At 40.6% G+C, this 18,095-nt stretch overlaps 1 protein-coding gene and 1 non-coding gene across 2 annotated transcripts; both read left to right on the top strand.

Moving 5' to 3' along the window:
- The first annotated feature begins 265 nt into the window (after window positions 1-265).
- Window positions 266-13,046, top strand: LOC105908550 (alkaline ceramidase 2-like). Its single transcript, XM_012837082.2, has 6 exons — window positions 266-683; window positions 1,128-1,242; window positions 4,004-4,145; window positions 5,104-5,241; window positions 8,670-8,807; window positions 11,048-13,046. The coding sequence occupies exons 1-6, from the start codon at window positions 576-578 to the stop codon at window positions 11,232-11,234; spliced, it is 828 nt and encodes a 275-aa protein (XP_012692536.1). The 5' UTR covers window positions 266-575; the 3' UTR covers window positions 11,235-13,046.
- Window positions 13,047-16,869: 3,823 nt separating this feature from the next.
- trnai-aau lies at window positions 16,870-16,943 on the top strand. Its single transcript has one exon. It is a non-coding gene; the product is annotated as a tRNA-Ile (tRNA).
- The last annotated feature ends 1,152 nt before the right edge of the window (window positions 16,944-18,095 follow it).

The following is an 18,095-nucleotide window of genomic DNA, read 5'->3' as shown; positions in this document are numbered from 1 at the left end:
CATGTTACTGTTACTGTTATTGACAACATGAATGGGACAAATAATCGTGTGAGAGACAAAAATGCCAGTTGTGCGTGAAATTGTGGAATCATCTGACATATGGTCAAGACCTATTCAAAAGCAGCTACCCTACCTATAAAGTCGGACTGTGCTTTGGTCATCAGCTACCCTACCTATAAAGTCGGACTGTGATTTGGTTATCAGCGACCGACGATTTCATCGGTTCAAGGTCAACATATTATTTTGGAAGAGCACGCATGCGTTGATCACATGCACATACAGCTGAATGTTAACTGTTGCCGTGCGCTGTGTGTAGGAGATAAACTCACCAAGAGCGAATCCGTTAGAATAGTCTAGCACGGCTGGTTGTTCTCCTGGATTGGAATTATGACCATGATTGATTTCAAAGACCCCCTGATCAAACGTCAGAGGGAAATAACATGGACGCCTATCTTCTATTGGAAATGACAAGTTTAAAAGTCTGACAAGCTGCGATACAGTAGAACAGAAGCGACGTTGGAATCACCGTGGGTTGCAAGAGTCTATTCTGGTAGTTCGTGAGAATAAGCAAAGGGATGAGCGATTTGCGATTTTGGGACCAGTTAGAACCTGGCAGCTCCGAGGTGGACTGGTGTGAAGGCAATTACTTGATATATCCAAACATTGCGGAGTTTTACAACACGGTCTGTTCTTTAAGCTTTTCCTTCCAATTTCTCTGAAAATATGTTGTGTTCGGCTATGTAGATTAGAATATGCCTGCCTGAAGCCATGCGTTCAGTCTCATAAACTGGGTTTATCTGTGAGCTCTCCAATAATCCATTTTAGAATATACGAAAGCAACGAGAACTCGAATGCCACGAAATACCATGCGTGTCACATCCAATGAACACCACAGCGACTATGCCATGTTATGCTAGAACAATGTGTTGAAAATGCTTTCAGCCTAATTGACAAAGGTTATGATTTATTATGACGAGCATAGGCTGACATATTTCACGTTCTGTTAAAAATGGCTTTCACTTTTTTTTGGCTATTTTTTTTTGTTTTGTTTCTTGTATGTATTTATTTGTATTTTGTTGCAGTCATTTTGCTCATATTTACTTTTCACAATTGTTTTATCATTTCAGATCAGCAACATCTTATTTTTTGTTTTGCCACCTATTTTGATGTGGTTATTCCGTCAATATGCCACACATTACAACAGTGGAATTTATCTAATATGGATTCTTCTGGTGGTTGTAGGTAAGTATTATGACACAAGCTGGAAAGGTGGGCCACTTGTCTCTTACCAAGGAGCATGTTTATCTTCACCAAATTCCTCCTTGAAACACGAAATCAAACAAGTTCCTTAGTTTATATTAACAGGTTGAACATTTATCTGATGTCTTTCAGTACCAGAACAGAGATTTAAAGTCTTTAAATTGTGTAGGCGAATAAAATAACAATAAAACAGCCCACAGCTCATTTAAGTCTTTTGAATGCTATAGTTAAGACTATATATAAGTAATGTAGTTAAGTCTAAAGACCATTGAAATATTAATATCAAAGGCAGAGTGTGAAAGAAATATTCTTCAGATCTGTGTTCCCACTGATTCCCATTAACAATTTTGGCGGAGCTCTTTGGTCGACAACTCGCTTAAAATAACACAAAGTCATCCTCAACACAAGAATCATTGTACTTGATTTTTATGAAAGGGTTGGTGTAGTTATATCTCCTGTGTCATTTCACACTGCTGTGGTCTTAGATCAAGAACCTCAGCACCATTGGGCATTGTCTATGTCAGGAACTAGGCTAAAGTTTAATCCGCATGTCCACCACACATGGGCTGGTAGTTGAAAGACGTCCAGCTCATAAATATCTTTAGAGGTCATCATATTTCAAGCTAACAGTCAGCAGTCGAAATAAGGCCATGATTCCCAGGCCACTCACTCCACTTCTCCAAAGCAAATGTGCTGCCCTAAACACTGTTCATCCATAACATTTAAGAGATTGGTTAAGTTAAAAACGCATATCCACTTGTTCATATCTATCTAGTGATTTTTCTCTAATTTTCCTTTTCTTTTTGTCAAGAGCCAGTTGTTGGCTTAAGAGGCTGTTTTAGAGACCTGACTCATTGTCTTACTTGTCAGTTGGAGCACAACCCCATCTCTAACAGTAGTTCTGGATTTACTGGACAATAGTTGCCATGAGTGTTGGGTTGGGTGTTTGTTTAGTGAAAACTGTTGAGCAATTGTTGATTGAGCAGTTTTAAACAAGTTTGTTAATTAGAGTGTCTAACGACCACGCAATGTCACTATTCAGTTCTCACAACAGTTTGGTAAACACAGCTTAGACATTGTCACAGATAAAACAGCCAGCATTGGAGACGGCCGTCTGCCTGCAATAGAACACACTCACATTGTTTAGATAATGCAGTTCCTCTACAGATAGCCAAACACACAGCACAAATACCTCGCTCAACCCATCGACCTGTCCCTTGGCCCTCGAGGAAGTGTTATCTTCACTGATATTGGGATTGAATCTCTAACAACAGCTTGTTTTGGAGACTGTGTGTAAATACATTTAAGAAATACATTTTTAAGGAAAGGGAAGGAGGTAATACCATGTTCTCACAATACAGGTGTTATCTCTGTGGCTGTCTTACTGTTAAGCCGCGTTGCCATCAGGTCTTTTATCTTGTTTCAGTTAGTGCTCATCTGTAAATCTGTCAGTCATTTCTGACTTGATGACTGACTCACTTGCACTGCAAGAATCTGAATATTTGTGTATCCGAGTTCAGTCCACCCTTGAATTTGAGTTGCATTGTCATGGTTTCAGAGTCACTCTGAAGTGGTCATTCAGGGTCATTCAGATAATCCTCAAATGCCCTCTAGAATGGGCTGAAGCCTGTATGAGTTATATTTAGGCCAAAGTGCTGCTGTTGCTTCTGCCGGGACTCATTGCTCATTGGAGGGTAGTGACAGGCCTGTGTTTATGTCCTATATTTTCACATTCAATTCAGTATGATGGAAGGCTTAGTTTTAGTTGAGTTAAAAACCTCTCTAAATGCATTGTGCGGACTTTAAACCCTGAGATCTATAGCTTTAGTGGCTAAGAGGCTTGATAAAGGTTAAGTCCAGGATTAATGTGTTAGAAAGAAAACTCTGAAAGAACAGCTGCTGAAATTGCATGAAAGGCACAACTTGACACATTCTAAAACGTGTGTATCAAAGTGTTGTCATTTAATGTCTATTCGTACAGATCTTTTGGGAAATAAGATACATTGGGTTTGGGTAGTGCTAGTTTATATCATTTGAAATCTCAGTCCATATTTTCCTTAACAAACAAGCCAACAAAACGTCCAATGTCCTCATCATTAAATGTTATTTCAAAGCATTTTGGAATTTGGAGTTGGAGTTCAACAAAATGTTTTTAGAAAAGAATACAGAATTGTGTGGTGGCAAGGATTGCTGATTTTCTTTTTTAAATGCCATGTAAACAAATGAAACACAATACAAGTAATTCTTGGAAGTATAAATCATGATGTGAGTTACGGTACCACGCAGGCCTTGCGCCTAACAGAGGCATGACTCCAAGACTGCTAAACTGTTAAACCCTTAGGCAAGAGGAGACTATTACTGATATTGATTAATGAGTGCTTATACAGGTTTATTGTCCTGGTGGTCGATTTAACTATTTCGAAACCCACCGAAACTATTTCGAAACTTGCTGAATACTGTCTCCCACTCACCATGACTGGGCAGAACAGGCTGAAGTGTTCTAACTTAGTTTTGTGTCTGTCGTCTGAGATTGGATCGGTACTGTATGTCTATATATAGATCTAAAATCTATCGTGGCAGATGTGGCAGAAACCAGACTTCTCTGGGAGTGTGAATGACCTGAAGCCCTTTTGGGATAGAGACAGGGTGTGCTGCATCCATAGTTTTTCTCACTATACTTTCTATTGCTTCCGCTGTTTGCTGTGCTAATTAAATTTTTATGCTCCCCCCCTGTCTGCTGCAGGCATTGGGTCTACATACTTCCATGCCACCCTCAGCTTCCTGGGGCAGATGCTGGATGAGCTGGCCATTCTCTGGGTGCTTATGTGTGCCATTGGGATGTGGTTTCCCAAGAGATACCTGCCACGAGTCTTCAAGAAGGACAGGTTAGATGGTTAATTCAAAATGATTCAGAATTTTATAAAACTGTCCATACATGTTAGCTCAGCAAAGAATCCTAGAATCAGCACTATCCTACTAGAGTGAAATTGCAAGGCCATCTCACTTCCTTTCAGTATTCCTCTTAACAGGCTGAACTTATACACTTTCAGGGCTGCTCTAAGTTCACCCCAGGGCTTTCTGGTGCACTCTGTGTCATGTGATGTTTGGTTCCTCTCTGTCCAAGAATAGTGTTGTCCAGACAGAGGTATCGCTGACACTATTAACATGGGCTTGTCGTGTCATCAGTTCATGGTCTATTGTTAGGGAGCAGTGATGGTTGCCTGTCACAACTGCCTGTTAGGTCACCAAAATACAGAGATAAGGAGAGTCCTGATGACTTTACTGCCTATGAATTATCCAGAGAAGATAAACTGACCTTCTGGGTATGGTTGCTGGTCTTATCAGCAAGAGTTCTGCTATCTCTATTAGATAACAGAACCATTTTTTTCATTAGGAACAGGTCAGATCCTTTTAGTTGGTCAGGATCTCTTTCTCAATATGAATGTTTCAGCAGTACAAAAAAAACATTGAATGGAGAATATATTTAAAAATGAAGCAACAGATCTATCCAAAGAATCAAGAGAAGTTTAGAGATAAAAGAATCATAAGAAATTAGAGATTGTTTGATCATTTTCAGTATTTTCCAAACTTCATAAATACAGGTCTACATCATGGTTGGCAAAGTTAAGCCCTCTGTGAGGTCCTCCTATTCAATACCAATACCTTTTTATTGTGGCCCTAAACTAGTCTGACTGAGTAGTTCCCTGCTAAGCCACTGACTACACACCAGTGTAGCTGTTATTTACCCTCTGTACATGATTCCTATAGTTCTTGTAAAACCTGTTGAGGGCCTGATCCATGTGACTAGTGACTAATGACCTTTCCCGTGCCTCTCCCCTGAAGGTCACGATTTAAAGTGGTGATCGGCGTGCTGTCTGGAGTCACCACTGGCCTGGCCTTCATCAAACCCGTCATCAACTCTGTGTCCCTCATGATGCTGGGCATACCCTGCACCGCGCTGCTCATCACGGAGCTCAGACGGTGAGAGGCGTCTCTCTCTCTCTCTCTATCTCTCATCCACAGCTTTTTCAGACATGCAGTTGAAGCAGAGTGGCCCATTTGTTTGAGATGTTAAGATTTGCATCGCTCACCATGATAGGGTGGTTCAAACGGAAGACAGCAGTGTGCAACTCAACACTCCCTGGACAGCATGAGTCACTCCATTCCATTGGTTTGGAAACATCCAAATTGTTCCAACCTTTTCCATTCACACAGTCTGGGGAGATATGGTTAGGATTGCTTATGGTGAGGGACAAAAATGCAACAGCGTTGGGGCATGATTTGCATGTTCATTTGCCTAGTGGTCAGTAAAATCTAGAGCAGGAAAACATGAGGGTACCTCGGAGCAAGGTCACTGTATTGAAGAGAATGGAAACTTGTGAGCCTTTTTTTGGAGAAAGCATTGCATGATAAATCTGACCTTAGCCACAGTGAACAGAACACTGCTGGCTATTTCCAGCTGCTCCATCCGGAATTATTGAGGCAAACTCGGTGTGTGTTTGTTTGTGTGTGTGTGTGTGTGTGTGTGTGTACACATGCATGAGCAGTAATCCCTGATTTGTTTCATTGCGGTGGCACGTGGCTCCCACTTGCTTTTCCCTCCTGAACCTGCGCATTGTCTTCATGTTATCACAGCTCCTCCTGCTTCATAGGAGAATAGGTGACATGACATTAACATGATCATTGGGTAGCTCTTAAATGTTTGCCAAACTCCTCACATTCGAACTATCTGAAATGTACTTATCATTAATAAACAAAATTCCAAAATAATTTTGCCTCACAATCGCACATCTTAACTTCTATCCACAGAATGCTGTTTGTAAGCCTATTGCCTGAAAATGAGTAACATATATGTCTCTTTAAATGACAAAATCCTTAGAAAGCTCTCTGTATATATGGTTTCACAAATGGGCATTGCAGAACCTCATTTACTTATTTCAGTACCAAGTTTTAAAGACCGTCAAATGCTATACCAGAAGCTAGCAGATTTGTTTACCAAAGAGGTTGTCACTTATTCAAGGACCATAGCATTCATTCACTGTCGGATTTGTTTCCCCCCCCCCCCATCAAGTCAGTGAGAAAACAACATGTTTTTCTTTTTAATGTTAGCGGGAGTGAGGACTGAAGACACTCAACCCTTGACTCCCTTGGCCAGCCATTGTTCCCCTGCCCCTAGTGCTCTGTGTGGCCGTGGCTGATACTGCATACTTGTTTTTGCACTCCAGCTCTTTGGGTCAGAGGGCCTGCCATCCCCAGCTCAGTGTAGGCCCCAAACATGGCCACCATTTGGCAGGCAGCCCTCTAACACAAGCGATAGCCATTGTCTCTGAGACGGGTTAAATCCTGTTCAGTGAAGGTCGCTGGTGCCTTGCCTTAAGAGGCCTCTGCTGATTATGCCACTGCATATAGATGAATGTGTGGTTTGACGTGTTGAGAAATGGACTTAGAAGAAAAGAAACGCTGCATGGACAGGGTTTACTGGATTCCCTAGTTTTGAAAAAGTTAGAACTTTGTTGTTGGTGCTGTTTTTTGGAGGAGGTCGGATGGCGCTTGTGGTATGTGGGTGAAGAGTGAGGAGTTTATGACACTTTCAGCATGGTGTCACAGCAGTTCACCGCTTGTACACAGATTTATTTCACTCTGTTTACGCTGAAAATGGGAGTTTAGACATACTTGTCTGATGTGTCACCAACTCTATTCCCAGTGACAGTGTTTTGCCTGGCATTATCCCACATCCTCTTTTTTTATTTGATTTTTGACTTGTGCTATGTTTGTCATGGCTGATCCAGGCTATTCCCATCTCCTCTTCAAACTGATGCATTCATAAGTGTCTTCAACACCACATGACATGCCGAATTCCAGAGCTGGTCTTTATTTAAAGTGACAACTGGTATATGCGTGGTATACGTATCCCTTGAAAGCCACAAGCAATGTTTTAAACTCCTTTTATTGTAGTGCTGTTTCTCCATAAGTGCTAGTGTAAATACAGGAATGCTCATAAGTATAAAGCAGCTGTGACTTAAAGTTCTGTACTAAGCTTATATTTGCAAGTTATTTATGAGACCAAGAACACACATAGAGTATGTAAACCACTGTCAGATTAAATTACTGTTTCTTTAAATAACTTTCCACTAAGATGTCTGGCGAGAATCTTTTTTTTTTTTTGAAGACCATTGTGACAAGAGCCATCTGTTGAGGAGCTGTTACGTATGTCGCACTCTTCCAGTGTGAAGTCTGCTACTCCACTTTACAGTTTCTCACACATTCACCCCTCATTTTTGCACCCTGATATCTAAGCCACGCTGTCCCTTTGTATTGCGTTGTAAACTAATAAGGGAAGCAATACAAGAACAAGAAATTAATCCAACTACACCTCTTTCCCAGGGAGCCCATCCCATAATGTATGTTTAGAAGATAACTGGTAGCATAATGTAAACACTGTGTTTACAGCCTCAAGTCAAGTTGTTTTTCTCACTTCAGCATCTCTGTCTATAGGTAAAGCATCTGAAGGCTAGTACCATCTTTTCACTTCAAGAGGAAGAACTGGCCGCTTACTTTTGTGATCTGTTTACATTTCCACTGTCTTGGTGTCCTCCCTATCTTAGTGTTTATCAGTATCCTCTAATCATCTTCCTTCACCCCACTCTATGCCACTGTCTGGTCTTATCGTCTTCCTCCAGTCCTGATCCCCACCCTCTCTGTCTCTGTGTGTGTGTGTGTGTGTGTGTGTGTGTGTGTGTGTGTGTGTGTGTGTGTGTGTGTGTGTGTGTGTGTGTGTGTGTGTGTGTGTGTGTGTGTGTGTGTGTGTGTGTGTGTGTGTGTGTGTGTGTGTGTGTGTGTGTGTGTGTGTGTGTGTGTCAATTACATAAGCAGCAGCCATGCCACTTTAAGGCTGTTGTGTTTGGAGAACAGAACATCAGCATGGTTTGCCAATTAGCCCAGAACTGTTGTTGTTGATAAATTGGATAGATTGGGAATGTGTGATGTCAGGGGACTAGGCTGAGTAATAATCATTTCATGCTGTCAGGTGTATCATAGCCCTGATACGCAGATCAGGTTACACAGAACAGCTGGACGAACTACAAAAGATGTCTACTAACACTACACACACAAACAGGACAATAAAGAAACCCATAGCCCAAGTGTTGGACAACTGTCTCTCACTGCAGTGACACCAACACCATCCCTGAGAGTCCTCATCAGTTTAACAACCATCAGATACCAATGCTAGTTTTGGAATTGGACCTATAAAAGGGGTTAATTACTTCCACAACTAACAAGCCGACAGACTTTTTTGGAGTTTCTTAAGCTTTGATGTCAAAATCTTTGGTTGTGTTTCTGTGAGGGACAAACTTTTGAGACGAGAAAGAATAACGTGTGTGTGTGTGTGTGTTTGTTTGTAACCGCAGGTGTGAAAACCCTCGTGTTTTTAAGCTGGGCCTGATCTCAGGATTCTGGTGGACTCTGGCCCTGCTTTGCTGGTTAAGTGATCGCATTTTCTGTGAAATGTGGTCCTCAGTCAATTTCCCCTACCTGCACTGTCTATGGTGAGTGGAAGCCCCCTAAACATCTCTTAGGAAATGAGCATCGCCATGTATCCTAGTTCATGTCTCCAAACAGAGGGTTTGTAAGGACTTTTCAATTCAATTCAGCTTTATTTATGTAGCACCCAAACAATAAAATTGTCTCAAGGCGCTTTAAATACTTTTAAAGTATACCAGTTCAGTGTAGGGCTCTCTGTATCTCATCCCATGAAGAGATCTTATGTGATACTTTACTTGAACTCTCTAACTGACTGAGACTGAGCCAAAGACTACAGTAATGCATATGTCTTTTATAATATATTGATTCCAGTCATATGACAGTGTCAAATTGTTACTGATGAATTTCCGGCTCTCTTAATGTGTGATGCAATGAGGGCTTGTTAGCATTTCACATAGGAATTACACAGGCTATGACATTGTCCTGGTCAAAAGCATGTCAAACTTATGATGGAAGATTTAAGTGAGGTGTAAGCTTTTGTTTATCTAGAACAGTGGTTACAAAACCTTTCATGGCAGTCCCCCTTTGACAATGAAAAAAGAATTGTGCCCTTCGCCCCCCCACCCCATGGTGCAAAGATTGAGATGCTCATACAGCCTATTAAGAGATGCCCATCAGCTGTTGCATAGCTTTAACGTTGTTTCTCTTCTGAACAGTTAAACATTTTGAATTGCATTTCATCAACCAGATAAACTTCAATATTTTGTCAGTTAAACTTTTTTTGTTATATTATTTTATCGAATCTGTCTGAATCAAATACGGTTTTATGACATGTAGTATGTGCTATGTAGCATTCCAATCTTTAGATTGGTTCATGTTAGGTGCATGTCTGTTGTAATAAAAAATAGGCTAGCTATCTCTTCTAACGGTTTAAGTTTAACGGAAGACCCTGACCAGAGTTGGGAGGATTACTTTAAAAATGTATTCCGATACAATTACTGATTACCTGTTAAAATTTTTATTCAGTAACCTATTCCAATTATCACAATATTAAAGTAATTTAACTTGATTACTTTCGGTTACTTTTGGATTTCCTCAATGCCAAAAACATCTTTTTATGTGCCACTGTATTGATTGGAATGTCAGGATATCCTTTTTGGGCCCAAATGCAGCATTTCACCAAGATATTTTCATTTGCGACAACACAGAAGAAAGTATGAACCATTGAAAATAAAAATAAACCGGTCATCCCCCCCTTTGCTTAGCCATAGTTGAACACTCTCACTGTCAACAGTTTTTAAAAAACAAATACATTGCATAATTTCACACTTTTTGCCCAATCCCCTTTGCAATATAGTGTGGGCCTGCTGGGCAAAAATGTGAACTAGTTCAGTTTGTTGGCCCGAAGGAAAATGGGCATGAGGGCCGTGTGGTTGTGGTTTGATGTGTGCATATACAGTATGTCACGCCAGCGCTGAACTCTGCTCCTGCCACGCCCCCTTCGACTTCAACTCACGCACCTCCGTCTCATTCATAATCACCGGAGTAATAATCACGCACACCTATCACCTCTCTAATTAAACCCTTCACTCCGTGTCTGACCTTGCATCATCATAAGATGGCTTTAACTTAAGCGTATTCTGTAAGTAAACAGCCCAAAGTAACCTTAGAAAAGTAAAGAGGAAACCAAGTTTGAAGAATTAAACCTGCCCTCTGCTCAGTGTTTTTTAAAGACAAATCTGCTTGCGATTATGCATAGTTTACAAAGCATAGGCTAATAAAAAATTAAATCAGCACAGATTTAGAACATCCACAGTATTTTTAATGAATCAAGTTTCCACTTTCTGAACTGTCAAAGATCACGCTGAAACTTCAATTATACTGCCACAAACATATTTCAGTATACAACTGAAGTAATACTAACAGGTTAGCTAACCAACTTTAACCTTAGCCAACTGGATGTCTGTGTAGACGTTAGAAGTGTTGGTCTTGCCTGTAAACGCTTCATGAAATTTGACGAAAGTGTTCTTCCCACTTTCAGCTTCGAGAACAAAATAGTGTCGATATTTCCAGCCAGGGAAAGCATTTTTTTAACTCGAGGTCATCACATTTTTTTTTTATCAAATGGACTTGTAGTTTTCTCTGTTGTCTTCTCGTGACGTGTTGTAAAGTGCTCCCCCCCCCGTCCCGTCCCTCCCCACACTTTGGTAACCACTGATATAGAACTTGAATGGAAAGCAGAAAAATCAATAAAACTTGAAACAGTTGTCCAGGTTAATGGTTTGATCCTTGGTCTCTTCCCTAGGCACATCCTCATCTGCCTGGCCTCCTACCTGGGCTGTGTGTGTTTCGCCTACTTCGATGCCTTCTCCGAGGCCCCGGAGAGAGGCCCAGTCATTCTCTTCTGGCCCAGTGAGAAATGGGCCTTCATCGGAGTCCCGTACGTCAGCCTGCTCTACGCCCAAAACAAGTCCCCCATCAAGATGACTTAGCGCACACCACATGTGGGCCGCTGATTTGAAGTGCTCTACCTTAGCTCAACCTCAGGGAGGTGCTCAGAGCTTTACAAAAACACTCATATCTCCTCAGGGTTGGAAGGGTTAAAGAACACACCTCCACAATCAATGACAAGCACATAGTTTAGGCCGGGTATGGTGTGTTTTCAGATTTTTTTTTTGTAGATACAAGAGAACTTTGGTCTGAATGCGAAGGGTTTGTTTTTACAGTGGGTTGTTGTTTGCCACAGAAGAAACACTGATCAATTCCAGGTGCATATCAGCAGTAGCCGCAGTAACAAAGGCTCCATATCATATCTACTCTGGGGCAGGTAGTGTGTAAGCACTCTGTCTGAGTTCCAAAGCAATGTTGAATTCTGACAGAGAGGTTTCCAAATCTAAATGGCAAACATTTTCTTTTAAATATGTCAGAGACTGTCTGTGGAGAATTTCAGTTTGTTTACTCATTCACACCACATTTCCAAATGTGCCAGATGGAACTTTGTATGTGTGGACAGCTCACAGTCCAAACATATGGCTATGCCAAATTAGCCAAATTTATATGAAAAGCCATTTTTTGTGATGTGCCAAAAGAATATCTGTTTTGTACTAAATTTGACCATGCTAAGCAACAGAGAATTGTGTTTGAATGTTTGAAAGTGGCTTCAAGTTATAATCCATAATTTTGCACTTTGCTTTGTACCACACCAACGCTGTTGTTGAATGGCCAGGTAAGTGTTTTGTTCTCTGGCCAGACCACTGACTTTTTTTCCCCTGGTGCCGACATCCTCCTCCACTCCTAGTTAGATCTGCTTACATTGACATCTTAATGCCATAGCCTGATGTGGCAGTGATGTAGTTAATTGTTTTGCAGTAGATCAGTTATCCCAAATGTCATGTGTTGATCGTTTGTTTGAAGAGGTTGACAATATATTAATCATGTACTAATTATTTGTATTTGTTTAGAAATGAAGATATATTGATATTATTTTTAGATGATGGGTAGAGCTGATGTTTGTAATGTCAGTGTTAAGCAAACATATTCTTATTTACTCTTGTATTTGAACCTTTTCAACTGATATGCAAAGACAAGATGTCATGGGATTTGTTTAGGTAAATATGCTATTCTATATTTTTTTATAACTACCAAGAGGACAACTCAGATCTGTTGGATGTCATGTCACTTAAATGTGAATTCAGTTATGTTTAACTATCCACAATCGTCTTCCCCTGTGCTCATACACACACCAGAGGCAATACTCCGTCTCTTGATCTCCCCCTGCTGGTAATGACTAAAAGTTCTTGCACTATTCTTGAGCTACATTACCTCTTTAGTCTCTGAGTACCACTATGGCATCTGTTGCTACATGTAGGTAAAAGTAGTAGTGTTACGGGACACTGAATGACACGTTTCAGATCATGTTCATTGTAGTAGGCCTATGGCTATGCATATAGGCCGAAACTGTATCCCACTTACGTTATTTTAGATACTGAACAATTGACAATACAACACACAATGCAAATACGTATTTTGTGCCAAAGAGAAGGTGGACAAAGTCTGTGCAGCGACTGAACAAGAAAGAGTTCAAATCTTCATTGTGATTCTGGTGTCTCATTCAAGTTTCCAAGGGAGCTTGAATTGGACTGACACTGGTTATCTTTTGCACAATGCTTGTCTTTGCACTGGTAGCTTAAGTAAAAATGTTTGTGGAATTGAGGAAATGCTGTAAAATGTTAGCCTATAACAATTTATTTTAATATGCTATCTAATTATACAAAAACTAGTAATAAATAAAGTGTTTAAACGTGTTGCGTTATTTGGTTTATTCCCTTAAGGACAAGTATTTGTCACATGTACACACATTTTGGGCTAGAACAATGAATTGTTCAGACCAAATCATATTAAACTTTCTTTACAATTATCTCAAAATGCTAATAATCGCCCAGGAACATAAAAGTGACGAATTCACTTGTATATTTCCAAATGTTGGGTGTGTTAGAATTTCTACTGAAAAAAGTTCAACTGATGATTTAGCCTACAATCTGATATGACATTTCTACAATACAACACTGGCATTTCTGTACTGAAACATGTTTGGTAACCGTTCGACATGGCAATGAGGAAATAATAGACTTTTCAAGAAGTCTACGGTAGGCTACTTAGAAAATTTCAAGCAGGCCACAAAATCTAAACCCCACTCAGTGTCAGATTAATTTCCAATACTTGGATCAATCAGGACTGGGCCCCCACGATTAATGAAATGTCTTCCTGTCTGCTCATTGCAGTGACACTGCACACAGTGGTCACTTCTGTATAGTCCTTACATTTTAACTGCACCGCCTTCTGGATTAATTTGACAGGCGAACACAACAGGCAAGCAGTGGAATCATCATTGGTCCGCGGGATGCCACACTTCCCGAAGCAAATGTTGTTTTTCAGTAGCTGGGGTTCACAGTTTTCGTGGACAACTCTCTGCAAATGGAACGCAATCGTTAATACAGTTACGTTCTAACATTCCTCTAAGTATAGTAGGCCTGCTGATACCCTGTATTGCATGAGGTATTAAGATAGGCCATAGGGCTCAAGGCCATTACCTGCCAGAAAGGAATTGCTCGACATTTCTCCTGATGTACCTCGTTGTTCTGAATAGGTAGGACAGATTGAAATCCCGATCGTCTTCGGAACATGAAGTGATTCCAGAACCCTTTAGCATTTCCGTCGTTAAATTTGCTTGTTGGACTTTCGACTGTGGGTAGCAAAGCTGGAGCAGGGATCCCCACCGACACGAATTCATCACCTAAATGCTCCACGGGCGAATCATCTGAAATTCGAATTCCTGCTTTTCCAATCTCTCTCGGTGTTTCTTCGCTGGTGCTTTTGTCAAGGCTGTGAGTTGCCTTTTTTCTACGGAACTGTCCATGATTCCCAAAGTGATTCTGCAATGTAAGTCCCCATATCTCCATCACCATAACCCAAGTCACAAGAATCGTCTGGCTGACTAAATGCATCCTTTAGAGCAGATGACCTAAAACGTTCGTTCGCTTGAGACAAACTAAGTAGAATGCAGTAAGAGGGTCCTTGTTCGACTAAATAGGTGTTGGCCTTTTCATCCAATCCTGAAAGTTTGGACACCTTTGTCCAGCCACATGAGCGCGAGCGCGACAATTTGTCACCTCTGTCTACACTAATTGCTGTGGGGGGCCACTTGTTTAGAGGATGTAAGATTATTTCAGGTTAAGTAGGACAGTATTGACAAATTGTTCTTTAAATCACGATTGTGAGTCCAGACTTGATGCGAATATGTTTTTTTTTGCAGTAAGCCATAGATCAGGGGTACTCAATTAGAAACCCAAAAGGTCCACTCGCCAAATTTCCATTCAGTCCAGGGTCCGGAACAGTGACGGTCAAAATCCAAAAACACAACTCCAACAAAAACCTCGAACTACCGTATGCACAAAAGGTTATGTGGTCTGGCCTTATTTGAGTGAAAGGTGACACTTTTTTGGTTTAAACTTGGGCATAAAAGGTGTGAAGGCCAGGCAGAGGCACTGGTGTAAGTGTTCATTGGGTGTGCTCCTGTATTTATTTTTCACCATATTCATGGTTGAAAAGGCAGACTCACAGCAGTAGCTCTATCCTAAACTGTTGTGTTATACTGCATATTTTCAGTTTAAGTACATTGAGAGCAACTAAACCCAGAACAAATTCCTTGTATATGAAAATGTACTTGGCCAATAAATTGACTGATTCTGATGTATGTTGAGGTATGCACGCTCTTGTTGTGTGGCTGATTTAACTATTACACTGCATGTTGCTAGGTATGATTGCAGATGGTTTATTTTTCTGCCCCTTACCTCAGAGTTCTGCGGGTATTTTTGTTCAAAGTGTGCATGCTTTGTTTCATAGTGACGTTTCACGTTACCACCTTTGACAAAGGCAACCGTCTCGTCGTTACAGATTAAACACATCGGTTTTGTGCTCCCCACAGGCAGCACAAATGCATACTTGTCAGTCCACTCTGTCTTAAATTCGCGATTTTTGGAATCAACTTTTCTCTTTTTGTCGGGTTTAAAGCACGCCATGATTTTCGTTTGCTGAGAAAAAAATACCGTTCACAAATCTATCTGCCGGCATTGTTGCCATTGACACACACAACCTGCGTGACCCACAGAGATCGCGGCCAACATTGAGTGAGTGAGTGAGTGAGTTGTCATAGTGATGTTGTTATTACAGCTCCTGATTGGACCTCTGGATTGGACACAGAAGATAGAAACCACATCGAGTAGGAAAAAAATATATAGCGCGAAATCACGCACCAATGAAACCTCGCTTGATCATGATTAAATTAGAATGTTGATTTTGGCTTCGGTCCAAATTTGATTGAGTCTGGGTCCGAATCCGGACCGCGGTCCGCCAATTGAGTACCCCTGCCATAGATTTTGTAGAATGTTTGAATTGTTTGGGCTATGCAAGAATAATTAAAGTTATCTGCATTAGTAACGTTTATCCAAATTATACAAACATACATTTACACAAGAGTTTCCTTGTAGCATCCAGCATACAGGAAATTATAATCGGCAAACATATTTTCTATTTAAGGAGAAAGAGGGAATTTCCCTCAAGTAATGGCTGGCTCCTCCTTTTGCACATAAGCCATATACCGCAGACAATATAGACATATTAAACCCTTATCTGATCATGGTGTTTGCCCCCTCTCCACTCGCTATTCAAGGCACTCTTTTTTCACTCCTGTTTCACCCTTCAGTGATTATGTTCTCTCTGTTTGCTGCCACAGAACACCTTTCCGCTCTCTACACACTATATTTCTGTTCATTTAGAACAGGCGAACAAATTTGCCTTACATTTTGGTGCATAGTTTAGTATTTCTTTCATCTGAGTAAGCTATATAGTTTAAATGAAGATTCGTCATTTTGCATGTGTTTTTGAAATGGTTGTTCTGTGCTGTTCAGTATACCAAGAACAGTTCTTCTTGAGTGCCCCTATTTTATTCACCATCATCAAGTTGAACAGATCTGTAGTTTAACTGGAAACAACGACATTCTGCTTATAGTTCCCTATTTATCATTACATTTTGACACGGTGTTTTAGCATTAATTTGCTAATGTATTCAGGTCCTCGTTCTTTCCAGTTTCCTAAAACTTAATGGGTATACGGGTAGCGGCCTAATTTAAAATTAAACTTGACCCCCCCGTTCAGGAAAATCACCGATGTAGCCTAGCTTTTGCCCGATTTCCCCGAGACCACGGCAGTGTTTTAATTGGGATAGCTGACTTTACGCTTCTCTTGCCTAACCATGAGAAGGAAACGCTCGTCCAGTCATGACAAGTTGTTACAGTTAATTTAAAATACAGTCAATTTAAAAACTTGACCTGTATCAGTATTTTTAATATTGTAAGCCTTCATGTTCATTTGTCTGTATGTTTCAGAGGCTACTTATGTTGTATAGCCTACTATGACAATCTGTTGGTGTAAACGTCCCATGATAAGCCGTGATATTCATCTGCTTATAGGCGCACTCATGGAAGACTAGACAACAAATCTGCGTGTTCTGTGCGCGTTCAGGGGGATGCAGGGGTTGTCAGTACTGTGCTAGTAGACCTTGCCTCATGTGTCCGGTTAGCTCAGCTGGTTAGAGCGTGGTGCTAATAACGCCAAGGTCGCGGGTTCGATCCCCGTACTGGACAACAGGCTTTTGAATAGCGATGAATTTAATTGTCACACTTCTATTAAACAAGGCAAGACATTCACAGGTGTATATCAAACTATGTAATTAGTAAGAAGTACGCCAGTTAATCACATTAACTTCGGGTTAACTGAGACCAGGTAGGCAACAGTTGTAACCGGGGGCTATTGTAGGCCTACCACACTTAGTTTCTCAGGTCGTGTCTAACTTAATGCAACGAAACTCACAGACAACATATGTGATGATATTAGAATGCTACCATCAATTTCAGCTTGTTTCTCAATCTATGACATAGGTTATAGGCAGAAATCATTTTGTGGGGCAAATCTGTAGGTCTAACTAAGTCAAGTCTAAGTTTTGCGCAATACTTGCACAATTGATTTAGACAGGAACACAAGCAACAGGTGGTTGTGATCAGTGATTTAAGGACCGGATGCTAGTATAATTATTAAACACATACAATGTGTTATATTCCAATTATTTCATAAAAAGTTGAGGTCAGCTGTAAATTGTAACAAGTTATAACAAACATTACAAAGTGTAGCTAAGTGAAATAGGCTTGCCAGATGTGACACCCTTATGGTATAACACATAATTGTCACTGTTACAATAGTCCCTGACATGTTCCAGCTGTCATTTAGATGAAATCAGAGAAAAAGTAAGGCACAGCAGACTTTCAGTTTAAAATCTAGTAGTTATCTTTTAAACATAAAAGCTGGTGGTTGCAATGCAATATATATTGTTACTGGCAGAGTCTTTATCTTGGGATAAAAATTGCATAAAGGATTTACAGGAAACTATGCATTTCCCCCTCATAACTGTTTTTATGTTTACGGTTATAAGCGTTGATGGCTCACGTTAGCCGTAGCAAATATATATAACTGATACAAACCCAATTTTCCTACCTCTACTGCTTCACAGTCCAAGCAGCGTGTAACTGGAGAACCGCAGGGTTACAGTATAACCCCCCCCCCCCCCATCTTTAATAAACTGAATGTATGTATTTATATTAATGAAAGCAGACTGGTTAAAAGACATATTCAAGCTTTTATAGTGCCATCTGATGAACCGGGTGTGCTGTGCCATGAGCGGATACGTGTGGGGTCCGGGGCCTTTATATATATCTATGGTCCGGGGTGCGGGGATCTGGTTT

This window comes from Clupea harengus, chromosome 22 (assembly GCF_900700415.2).
Source record: "Clupea harengus chromosome 22, Ch_v2.0.2, whole genome shotgun sequence".
Classification (NCBI taxonomy): Eukaryota; Metazoa; Chordata; class Actinopteri; order Clupeiformes; family Clupeidae; genus Clupea; species Clupea harengus.
Note: the sequence above shows the minus strand (reverse complement) of the source record. Positions and strands in the feature narration are given on the sequence as shown.

Bases quoted from the DNA above. Each gene is read 5' to 3' on its own strand.
- LOC105908550 (XM_012837082.2), top strand. From the start codon at position 576: ATGAGCGATTTGCGATTTTGGGACCAGTTAGAACCTGGCAGCTCCGAG. The intron at 1,243-4,003 runs GTAAGTATTATG...TGTCTGCTGCAG, and splicing joins GATTCTTCTGGTGGTTGTAG to GCATTGGGTCTACATACTTC. The intron at 5,242-8,669 runs GTGAGAGGCGTC...TTGTAACCGCAG, and splicing joins CTCATCACGGAGCTCAGACG to GTGTGAAAACCCTCGTGTTT.